Below are 12089 nucleotides of genomic sequence, written 5' to 3' on the forward strand. Positions count from 1 at the left end.
TCAAAGAAATAAAATGCAAAATCAGCATTTTTTTTCTGCCAAAACTTTCATGCGAAATTTATAATAAGCAATATAAGCCTTATACTACATACAATTTTCTAATCAGAAAAATAGTCAAAGCAGGAAAATACACTATTCAAGCACTGAGGAAAAAAAAAGGCGGGGGGGTTGAAAACTCAAAAGGGTTTCTTATCTGAGCTTAGCATAAGAAGAGATCCAGTGTAACGAGCAGTGTCCCAAGAGCTTCTTTCTTACTATGGCACTAGATAACTGAAGGGGTCCTGTCTGTGGGTTTGTAGGCAATCCCTGTACTGCCAGATGACTGGTCCACCACACCCACACACAGGCAGGAGGAGAAACTCTAAGCTTTAGCAGATTGCCATAGGAGGGTAGCAAGGCACTACTACCCAAATGCCAGTAAGGCAGTGTGTTTGCTGAACATTTACTTTTGCTTTTGTTTTTCTCTTTCTCACTTCTTGTTTTTATTTGTCATTCATTGTGTTGTTTTTCTCCATTTACATCCATATTTTATGCAGTGTTGTCAGCAGAAATGGATGAAGTAAGGCAGTGGCTACCACACTCTTCACCTGCTTTGCTATGACCTGCTGGGTCACTAGCAGTATCCAGGCTCACCACATTGCAGGGCAATTAAGATCACCCTGGGGGTTGATCTGCAGAGCTCACTAGAGCTTTGTAATGCTCTGTCTCCAGTGAAGTGATTTAGCCGCTCCACTGGTGGGCATCACTGTGAGAGGTTCTGTTGGGTCACGTGGAAGGAGGTGTAAGGCCTGGTGAACCAGCAGATAGGCACCCATACTGATGGCCTAGAGTGTGTCTTCATGGGGCTATCAAGTTGTACAGCTCCCTATCCCTGATCAACTGGCAAACAGTGGCTAGATCCAGCCATGAGAGCTGTCATCACTGACTTCAGGATGGGTGTGGCAATCAGCCATCACCCCACCCTATCCTCCATCCTGGTGACCCCTATCCTTGTTTCATTTCCCACCCTGGTCTGTAGTCCAGTCCTCACAATCACCAACTGTCCTCCCATTGTTAGTCTATGTTTCTTTTGCACTTCCTGTGTCGTGACAGCACCTCCCCTGCTGGCCTTTGAATGTCTTTTGTGTTAGTTTATCTGTCCCTGCCTTCCCTATAATATTCTTCTCTTCTATCACTCTTTAAAATACAATAAAACTGGCATCTGTGCCACAAAAAATATATCCTTATTCCCCACCTACTACTATTTACTTCTCCATTCCCCCTTTCCTTTCTGTGTGCCCTTCTGCTTGTTCTTCCCCCTTTCTGCTCGCACATTTCCTCCATTCCACCTTTCCTTCCTGTGTGATCTGCTGCTTGCTTTTCTCCCTTTCTGCCTGCTCATTTCCTTCCTATTTAAAATATAAACCTAGTAGGAACTTTGCTGTGTAGCTCTTACCTGAGATTTGAGCTGTGCATTTAAAAGTATGCTATATGCACAGTACTAGGTCCATATGGTCACGTGACACACTCCAGGGTTTTCCATGTCATGACCTGTTCTCTTCTAGCCAGTGAATGCACTACTTATTCAGACCCTGTCATATACTGTCATACTCCTGCTGCATAAAAAGTAAGCTACTTTGAGTGTGCCAGTTCACCCTTATGTGCCCATGTAATTGACATTTGAGTCTCATATTATGTTTTTCTTTTAAAAATTATTTTCCAAATTTTCAGTTTTTTCAGTTCTGAACATTAACCATGTCAATCATTTTAGAGCTATGCAAAATAAAGGAATTACCAGAATTTCTGGTTCAGTAATAATTCACACTGACATTTATTCAAAGCAACAATGTATGGGATTTGACAATGTCATGTACAAAATAAAATATTTATTTTTGATTAAACTGCAGGCAAATTACTTCACAACCTGAAGCTGGTGAGAGGAAGTATGTGCCACATAGCACAGAAAGATAAATTCTATTCAGACTAATGGGGCTTTATTTAAAGTGGTACATATTACACAGCTTCTGCTGTTAAATCCTAATCCCAGCCATCATTTTCTCAATTTCTCTGCAGCAATCTTCTCTTTCTAATTTCTTCAGTATGTTATACAACTGCTTAATGGTCACAGGATACTGTTCAAGAACAGATAAAGTTGGTGACATATCTGACCTTTTTGTTTGAGAATCTAAGCAGTCAGTATCACAACTTGTACAATTTCCAACGGCCTCCATCAACTTCCTCCAGTCATTTCCCAAAGGATGTTGTGTATCTAAATGTGATTCAAGTTTTGCAAGCACCCCTGCATCTAGCCATCTGATACTAGCATTGTCGTGAAAAATCTTTACAATGTGCATATCATACCCTGCCATTAGTACATCACAAGCATATTCTTCAGCATCTGCATTCTTACAGCAAAGAGTACGGCTATTTCTCTCAGCTTCCTCAATTTCTTCAATAGTATAGGCCTTCAGGTCAGAGGTGGAAGTATCTCCCTGTAAACACAGGTCTCGAGGGCTAAGATATTGCTTACTCCATAAGCAATCAATATTACTTTCCAAAAGCAAGTTCTCCAAATGATGACATACAGTATTCAGTAACTGAAAACACTTCTTCCTTGTATCTGAAAGGGCTGTGCTAAGTTTTTTTGCATGATATCCTCGAACTATAACATTTACTGCATTCCTTTTATCAGAAATTTGTACTAGGACTTCTGCCACATCAACACATTTAATTCCATTATACCAAATTATAAACCTCTTGCCACAGAGATGTTGAGCCTCCTTTTCGGAATGTGACAGCACTGAGAAATCCTTCATCAGTCGTAACTGAAGCCTGCAAAACAAAGCTGGGGAGAAAAAGCCGTTTTCTGTATCCCATTGGTAGGTAACACCTCTGTAATAATTAAAATGATCACTCATTCTCCAAATATTTATCGGTCTTTTCATCTTCAACCATGCAGGAACAATATACTCCTCATTCTCGGCAGCAAATATGAACTCTAGGTTTTGCAGCAACTTAAGGACTGCAACGTCCATAGGGGCACTGAGTTTTAAACAACTGCAAATTTCATTCCTATTCCATCTTTCTTTGTGGCTGAGAGTGAAGGCAGAGCTGCCAAAAGCTCCAAATAAGTCCTGGCAGAGCCATTGTGGGTCCAGAAAAATGAGTCCATTGTCAACAAGAAGGCCAGAGTCTTCCCTTCTTGTACCAATTCCAATCTTTGGAAAGTAAAGTAACTGAAAGAGAAGAAAATGCGCAGAAATTATACATGTGTTTTAATTGTGGGATCATGGAAAAAAACACTCTAGACACTAAGCTGCTTGGTGGTAACATAAATGTGGTTACATAGTATGACACGAGGGGCCCACTTAAATTTTTTAAGCCTCTGAAAAATGTGTTAACATGAGAAAGCCAATGATGTATTACACATCTATTCATATAAAAGAAACAAAAAAGGCAAAATGTATATATTTCCTTTTTTGTTTAAAGCACTAACAAGCAGTTCTGCAAGTTTGGCAGAGTAGATTTAAATAGTAAGCAGAAAATATATGTATAAGAGAGGTCAGGCCCCTACATTTGTACAGATTCTTTCTGCCAATATGTACACAAGTTAAGTAGCATAGGAAATCTAATGCAAAAATGAAAACATTCTGAATTCTAAGTACACTTAGCAGATCTGAAGATCTTTGAGCAGAAATAGTGATGTGGTTCCATCTAATAATGGAACAGCTTTCAACTCTGGATTATGGGTGGTTACAAAAAAGAAAAATCACAGTACCAGTGCCTATGTTATCCACACCTACAGGGCTATATAGAGATATACCTATGCCCGAGTCAGAGGTTAAGCTGACCACCATGGTATCCCACTTTTAATCATTAAGGCGATCTCATTTCCCTGCCTGCAAATCAAAAGAGCAAAATAATAAAATACAAAAGGGTTTATTATATCATAAACTTTTCTCATTTCCAAAAATCTCCAAAGTAATAGCTATAAAGAAATTTTAGATCTCCTATCACATCTGAATTAGAAGGGAGCTGGAAGCTGAAAAAAAGCATGTGATCCAACTCCAGAAATTTAGATTTGGTCTTGATAAACATCCCTATCTGTGCAAAGCTAAATATTGTCCCATTCCATTTTTGCTAGGACTACAATGCTGTGACTTTCCTCATATATGCCTAAACTAACAATAAAAAAATTATCTACACTATCATTATTGATTTTTCATACTAAAACTATGGCACCCTGGGCAATGTACCAGTCATATAGGTCTGTATGTTAAGCCCCTCCTCACTACCTACTGGTGTGAACCTACCTACAGGTAAGAACAGATGCACCCCTGTTAGTTAGTTTAGCACATCAGTGTGTTACTATCCATTTTGATGTGCAGAATTTTATGCTGTGAAATGGACTTTCTTAAACACCTTTTATACAATGGGACAAAGAAATTCCTTTGCTACAGGGTATTAACTCATTAACCCCGAGTACCGTCTCACAGTGCCTCTCTGCTTACATCCGAGTGCACTGTGAGATGATAGGAATTACAAGCTGTTACCCCCCCCCCCCGAGTACCTTCCACTGATGTGAGAAACTGCAATGTACATTTATAATGTGAGCAGCGTGTAAAACACGCTGAAATCGTAACCTGTTATTTACCTTATATAGTTACTATTTAGTGTGTTTTTTACACACCGCTCACATTAAACTTTTAAAAGAAAATCAGTTTGCAAAGCGGTTGATAAAGCAAGTGGTGGCAGCCAATTAGATTCTAGAAATCCTTGCCACCACTTGCATAACACCTCCACCCCAAATCTAAATTTCTTTTGTTCTCCATGAATAAATAGAGGGTCCAGCAGCAGGTAATTCCTTTCTTTTTACTGATATTTGCAGATTTCACCTGCTGCTGGATCGCTCTATTTACTTTGAGGACGGATGTCAAGGATCGGTATTGGAGACACCAGTTTGGCGGTTGCCGGTTGTTATCAGGAAGTAACTGTTAGCTTTCATCTGACTGGCTCAAGAACTGCTTTTCCTGTAGATTTAGCAGTTGTTCGTAATCATAGTCGTGGCGCTTATCCTGTTATTGGTAGTTGAACTGATTTGATGAAATCTGTACATCTGTTTCTACATGATGTGCTCACTAAACGCTGTATGTGCATTGTCTATATTATTATTATTAGCTAGCAGGAACCTGCAGCATCATGCTGCCAGCATGCCACGGAAAAGTATAGCTAGATAAGCTGTAGTTTAAATCATTCTGGTTTTTAGCACTAAATGTGTTGATTTGTCTTCTATGTCATGAGGTCTTAACAGATGGCTTGCTTTGTAAACCTATATAAGCCGCGTAGTTTTGGTTATGACTAAAGTCTTGTGCAGATCTTGTTAGCATCTAGTTACATTTAGGACTGGTACGGAGTGCGTCAGAAACACCTGATTTACACTACCACTCAACAATCGTTAATAGTTGTTGCCCTTTACAGAAATGAATTGTAACACAATCAACTAAAAATAATTACGCCATCTGAAACGATTGTTTTTAAGTGCAGTGGCTGTTGGTGGTGGTGGGGTGCAGTAGTAAAATCCTTCAAACATTTAATATGAAGTGCTTAACTAAAATACCTTGCAGACATACTGTTTTATTCTTTTTACGGGTGAAGGGTCTTGATCAGATTGAGATGGCCCGGTGTGTAAGCCGGGACGTGGTTAACATGTATAAAGTAAAAGAAGACTAAGTGTAATGATTCCTTATTTACAACCAGAGTGATTGCCATCTACAGGTTTGCACCCCTATGTTTATAAAGTGGGCCCCCCAAGGTGCAATGACCCTGGCATTTGTCATAAATATGGTTGTAGCCACAACACTTGTCTGGCACGATGATACCTTGTGTCCCAACTTCAAATGCACAGAATGGAAAGTGGTAATGGACACACATTTTTTAGTGCATTTAAAACAGTAAAATAACCTTTCTAGTTAGGATGGGCCTACTGTAAGTAGTGCATTTAGTGCTGTCATTGGCTTGCAAAGTTAGTGGGTTGAGCTTGCTGATGCACAACCAGGGGAGTGGGTGACTCTATACAAGATCACCTTTTTAAACTGTTAATTTTGATGATTGTGAAGTGCAAAACTGAGATGAGCTGTATACAATATGTTTTGAAAAATGGAGCATTTAACCTAATACCTGTTGTGTAAACTTATTAAGCTGAAGGATGGAAGGTCAAATGTGGTTTACAAACTGTACTGCTTATGGAAAGCTACAGTTCCATATCATTTGCATAAATTACTTTAAAGCCTAGGGATGCATTTTTTTTTAATAAAATAGATGTTTCCTTTTGAGCAGCCTTTATTTTTGGTAATACCTAAAGGAGGGCAATGCAGTGGGGCAGCAGTTGGTGGCACATCCATCTAATGCTTGGTTTCTTGGCTTGGTTCTTGGCTGGGTTGCCTTCTATGTGAAGTCTTCATATTCTCCTGTGCATGCATGGGCATTCTCTTACTGGTTTTGATGATTTTCTAAATTGTCTTAAGGTGTATGAACGTGTGGGCACGAGTGCATTGGGTTCAACACTAAACTTTTGAGTTAATTACAGCAGAGATGGAGAAGTAGATGTGTGCAAGCCTGGGATTTTTGAAAAAGTGCTAAGACAAAAGTTCTGGCTTGGCTCCTTGGCTTTGCTCTTTGAGATCATGAAGAGCTGAGCAGGGATTCATAAGTGGAGAGAAAAGTGCATGCTTGCATGGGTGTGCAAACAAGCTAACACACACTTTTGATCCTGAGAAACCAGCTATAATGATCAATTGCTTCTTCCAAAAAGCTCCACCTTCTTCCCCTAAAAAAGACATGTTCCTCTTCTCTGATTGTGAAACAGTAATGGCCACTTAAACTTGTTGCAGGTAGACGGACACGAACACCATCCCTCTTCATGTCTAACAGGAAGTCTAATTCACTTAAATTAACAGAAAAAAATGCAGTTTTGCATCAGCATGTGTTTTCTGAACAATTAGTAGTATGAGGGCAGCTACTCTGCAGTAACAGTTAAACCTGGTAGCTGTTTGGGGAGGGGGTAGTTATTGAGACAAGGGTTAAGGACATTGTTGCTGAGTGAGATATTTGTTTAATGGAGAACCTGGAGTTACATCTATGGTTGTTTTGTAAATCAGAATAGTATTGTTTCGCATCAATGTTAACTTGCTTTATGGTTCATAGGTGTTTACTATGCTAACAAACACAAGGGCTTTTTTAAGCCTATGCATCCCAATTATCTGACAAGTTCTGGTACCCTTGATGAGTGTAAACAGGGGCTTGGGAGATGAAACATTTACAAGCAGGGGCCTGACAGATGAACGATTTACAGGTTGCTTGTGTCTATTAGAGACACAAGTGCCAAGCCTGGGATGAAGTTCTTTTTCCCCATCCGATTTTCCAAATCACAGTTGAATGTGGTTAGGGAAGAGCTCTGCTTCACATAGATGGGCAGCCTGTTCCAAAAGACGAGTAGTCTCTGGGATATATAACTGTATGCCCAGCAGGCTGGGTAGTCTCTGGGATATATACCTGTATGTCCAGCAGGACCGATTTATATCACAGGCAAGCATTAAGTCTTTAGAACAGGTAATTCTGGTGTGGTTTGTTTTGCAGATATGCATGAATAATTTATTTCGGAAGCAGAATATTTTGCAGCTGTTCGTAATCATGGTGCTCATGAAGCAAAATGTTCTGTTTCCAAATAAATGTGTTTCCTCCGGTTGTGAATCCTACTCCTGCCTGCATTACTGGCAAATCATATAGTCATACAGACATTACCTGGTTTTATGCCATTCCTTACCTTGTCGGCAAATACCAAGTGAATGATTACATAAAAGTCTGTCATATCGAGCGTGCACACAGTTACATCCAAATACAGAGTGGTTTAGATAATTTTAAAGTATGACATCCTAATTTTACTCCACACTGCTTATCTCTCAGACAGACATTATATGGGGGCAAACACACACCACCACAGTACAAATTGTCAACATTTGCAGCAGAGTATCTCCACCCTTCCACTGGTCTTGTCCTGACATACTGACATCCATCTCTCAAGACCCTGGCTCACATGATATCATTGCTGTCTGGATGGTCTAACCAGGTAATGCATTATGATATACATATATATGTAGTCTTCCAATACATCTGTCAAACATCAGTAGTAATCTGCATTTTCTTTACTATGCAGGTTCGTCCACTTTCTGACACTGACATGGCTTCACGAGCAGGAGAACGACTAGTGAGAGTGTGGGTATGTGGCCATTCCTACACTGACTGGGCTGCCAGCCATGCTTCCGTAACTGAACACCACTACAACTTGTGCTTCTCCTCATCCAGTGTGAAGGTATACTGGATTGCAAGAAGAGGTATGCATTGGAACGGAGTACTTTAGTTGTTGGAAGAGAAGTGTTCCATCTACTCTGAGCCCGACATTCTTGTGCTGCATATTGGAGGGAATGATGTCATCATTCAACCACTCGGAAGGCTACAGTTTGAAATCAGAGCAATTTTTGAACAGCTGCAGTCGTGGTGGCCACGTTGTCATTTTGTGTGGTCTAATTCCTCGCCAGATATGGAAAACAGCAAACAGTCAACAGGCAGTGCACAAGGCCAGATGTTTACAGAATGGATTCATGCATGGCTTGATGCACAGGGTCGGTGGATGTACAATCTGCCATGACAGCATCACTGCAGAGGATGTTCACCTGTTCAGAAGGGATGGTGTTCACCTTACTGAGGAGGGCATTGCGTTGTTCTTGACTGACCTCCACAATGGCGTGAGGAGAGCTATGCAGGATTGGTAACACGCAGCGTGTGAGAAGAATGGAAAACATCCATGACCAAGTAGGACCAGTATGGTAAGTAAAACTCTATTATGAATTGTGTTGTGTAAAATTATATTTTTCTGAGTTTGGCAAATAACTGTGGGAAGGAGTTGGTGAGGATGCTGAGAAAGAACAACTGTTTCAGGAGAGTTCTAACATTTACAATAGAATCTGTTAGTAACCATCCTACAGTACTTATTTTATTCTTCTTTTATCAGGCATGTGTAGCGTTTATATGATAGGAAGGGCTTGGTAATACAGAATTTGATCCCTTAGGTCCATTGCTGAATGGACACATGTAAAGAGAAAAGGCATAGGTAAGGAAGACAGCTGACACTGAAGGAGATTGTGGGACTGTAGTGGTATCAGCTGTCTGAGTGGGTAGGAGCACAGGTATCGGACAGATCAGATGGCCTTGCATGCCACTAAAGTCCCATGTCTGTCCTGGGTTCATTAGTGGAGTGGCGGTCCTTACCTTACTTTTTCTCTTTACATGTACCCATTCAGCAGTATGTCGGCTACACCAATCGTGTATTTTTACAATGATTTCTGTCTACATGGTGTCTAGGAGTTCAACGATGTTCAGAAACCTCCATGGTTTTCATGCAACATTTAGGTCTGATCTTTCTTTGTTGTCTGATTGTTGGCATTGTTTAAGCGGATATTTTTGACAATATTTCTGCCTCTTTAACTTCTGACTGTTATTGTAACCAGAGGGGTGGTTAAGTGAGATAACATGAATTAATACTTTTAAATGGATCAGCCAGATAAGTTTGACATTTCTGCTTGTCTTATTATTATTATTATGATTATATTCAGTAGTTGCCTGAGTGAGATAAAGGTTATCACTAAGTGACTGCTGACAGCATGGATCTACCATATTTTTGTGCATTTCTCCTGGCTTTGTCACAGTCATGTGTGGAATTTAGGTGGGAGGAAGGGCTCAGTAATATCTAACTGTTAATACTATTTGACTGAATGACTCAGGTCTTCTCCTTACTGAAGATACTGAGTCTGTGTTACATAACAGCTGCACAATGTAATATGATGAATGCCTACTCAGATTATGTGCAGCAATTATCACCTGTGTCTCAGCATGCATACCTTTGTAGTAATGAAAGGAATGTCATTATCACATTAGCAATACCTGCACTTACAATATAGCAGTTAGTCATTATTACTTTTCTGGGAATAGTCTCAGCTGCTGTCATTGTTATTCACGTAAGTAGAAGTTATCACTTTAATGAATGCACATGCCAGGTTGTGTTTTTTCTCTGCTTGGAGTCATTGCAAGCAACCCCCTCATTCTTCATCAACTGTCTACCCTCCTAAACCCCTGATTTTTTTTCTTGATGCACATACACACACACACACACACACACACACACACATATATATATATATATATATATATATATATATATATATATATATATATATATATTTCTGCATATGTGTTTATATGGACATATGGATATATATGTATGTACGTAGTACTTGCACATATATACATTGTTCACACGTGTGTGTGTGTGTGTGTGTGTGTGTGTGTGTATATATATATATATATATATATATATATATATATATATGTATATATACATATACATATACATATAATTTTGGTGATTGTGCATATCTCAACATGTTCCTGAAGGGGCCATTTGGGTGAATGTTTCATTTAGGGACATGTGTATAACATGTAGTAATGAAGATGTTGGTAGGGGAAGTAATTTATTTGTGTTCCAGGGAAGTGTTTGTGCATACATGGTCAGACTGCTGAAGATCGTAATACAGATACGGTGTAACAAGTATAGGTTTATCTATAGCTCAGGTTTCAATGATGGTAATTATAATTTTTTGTTAATGTGGCCAGCTTTCGAGAATAATTTATTATCTGTTACCAATATGCACATATCGCATTGAGGAAAACTGATGGGTCTTATTGTAACCCGAGTGATGGTCAGATGCGATAACTGGAATTATTACTTTTCTGACTAATTCTTACATGGATGAACCAGATAATTTGACATTTTTGCTTCTATTACTGTACTTCTGCTTATACTCAGTTATGGAAATTATGATTTTTTTTCTTATTTTGGTAAATAGCTTTGCAAGGGAGCATCTGAATGTGCCAAGTAATACCTCATTTTGAAGACAGTATTGATATTCCAACATGGTAAAAGAACTGTCCCTGTATGTTGCACACATGCACAGATATCAAAGTTTGTTTCAGACTTAGGTTATGGAAATTATGATTTCTTTCATATTTTGGTAAATAACATTGCAAGGGAGCATCTGAATGTGCTAAGCAATGCCTCATTTTGAAGACACTACTGATAGTTCCAACATGGCAAAAGAACTGCCCCTGTATATTGTACACATGTACAGATATCAAAGTTTGTTTCCTATTTCGGTTATGGAAATTATGATTTTTTTTCATATTTTGGTAAATAACTTTGCAAGGGAGCATCTGAATGTGCTAATACCTCATTTTTGAAGACAGTATTGAGAGTTCCAACAAGGTAAAAGAACTGTCCCTGTATGTTGCACACATGTACAGATATCAAAGTTTGTTTCGGACTTAGGTTATGGAAATTATGATTTTTTTTCATATTTTGGTAAATAACTTCGCAAGGGAGAATCTGAATGTGCTAAGTAATACCTTATTTTGAAGACAGTATTGCTGGTTGCAACATGGTAAAAGAACTGTGCCTGTATGTTATACACATGTGCAGAGATCAAAGTTTGTTTTGGAGTTAGGCTTTGGAAATTATAATTTTGTTCATATTTTGGTAAATAACTTTGCAAGGGAGCATGTCACAACATGGTAAAAGCACTGTGTCTGTGCACTGTACACATGTACAGATATCACAGTTTTAGTCTTGTAGGATTATGAAAATTATACATTTCCAATACTTCTCATTATTAGGCCCATATCTTTGCAATGGAGCATGGTATTGACACCAATGATGCATCATTTTGAAGCTGACATTGAGATGCACAACTTCTACATTAATATGTAGGCTCTGTCTGTTACAGATGATGAGATATTATGCTTTATTTATCAATTATGAGAAATATTATATGAATCATATTTCTGTGAATATCTCCGTAAAGGAGCATCACACAGTAATGGTTAAGGTATCATTTTAAAGCTGACATTCTTACTAACAAATTAAATACAAATTGTATGGGTCTACATGATACACTGACCGAGATATTATGCTTTGCTTTTCCAAAAAGGTAAAAAATATGCAC

General features: G+C 38.9%; 1 protein-coding gene across 3 annotated transcripts in view; it reads right to left on the minus strand.

The window, feature by feature from the left end:
* Positions 1 to 1786: 1786 nt before the first annotated feature.
* Positions 1787 to 12089, minus strand: part of LOC122815837 (death-associated protein kinase 1-like) — a 913045-nt gene continuing 902742 nt past the window's right edge. For all 3 annotated transcript variants that reach the window (XM_044088647.1, XM_044088646.1, XM_044088648.1), the window contains one exon: positions 1787 to 3215. In XM_044088647.1, the coding sequence (XP_043944582.1) occupies positions 2010 to 3215 (1206 nt within the window). In that variant the 3' untranslated portion in view covers positions 1787 to 2009. The remainder of the gene's footprint in view (positions 3216 to 12089) is intronic.

Source organism: Protopterus annectens, chromosome 11.part0 (assembly GCF_019279795.1).
Source record: "Protopterus annectens isolate FY-2018-M chromosome 11.part0, PAN1.0, whole genome shotgun sequence".
NCBI classification, from domain to species: domain Eukaryota; kingdom Metazoa; phylum Chordata; order Ceratodontiformes; family Protopteridae; genus Protopterus; species Protopterus annectens.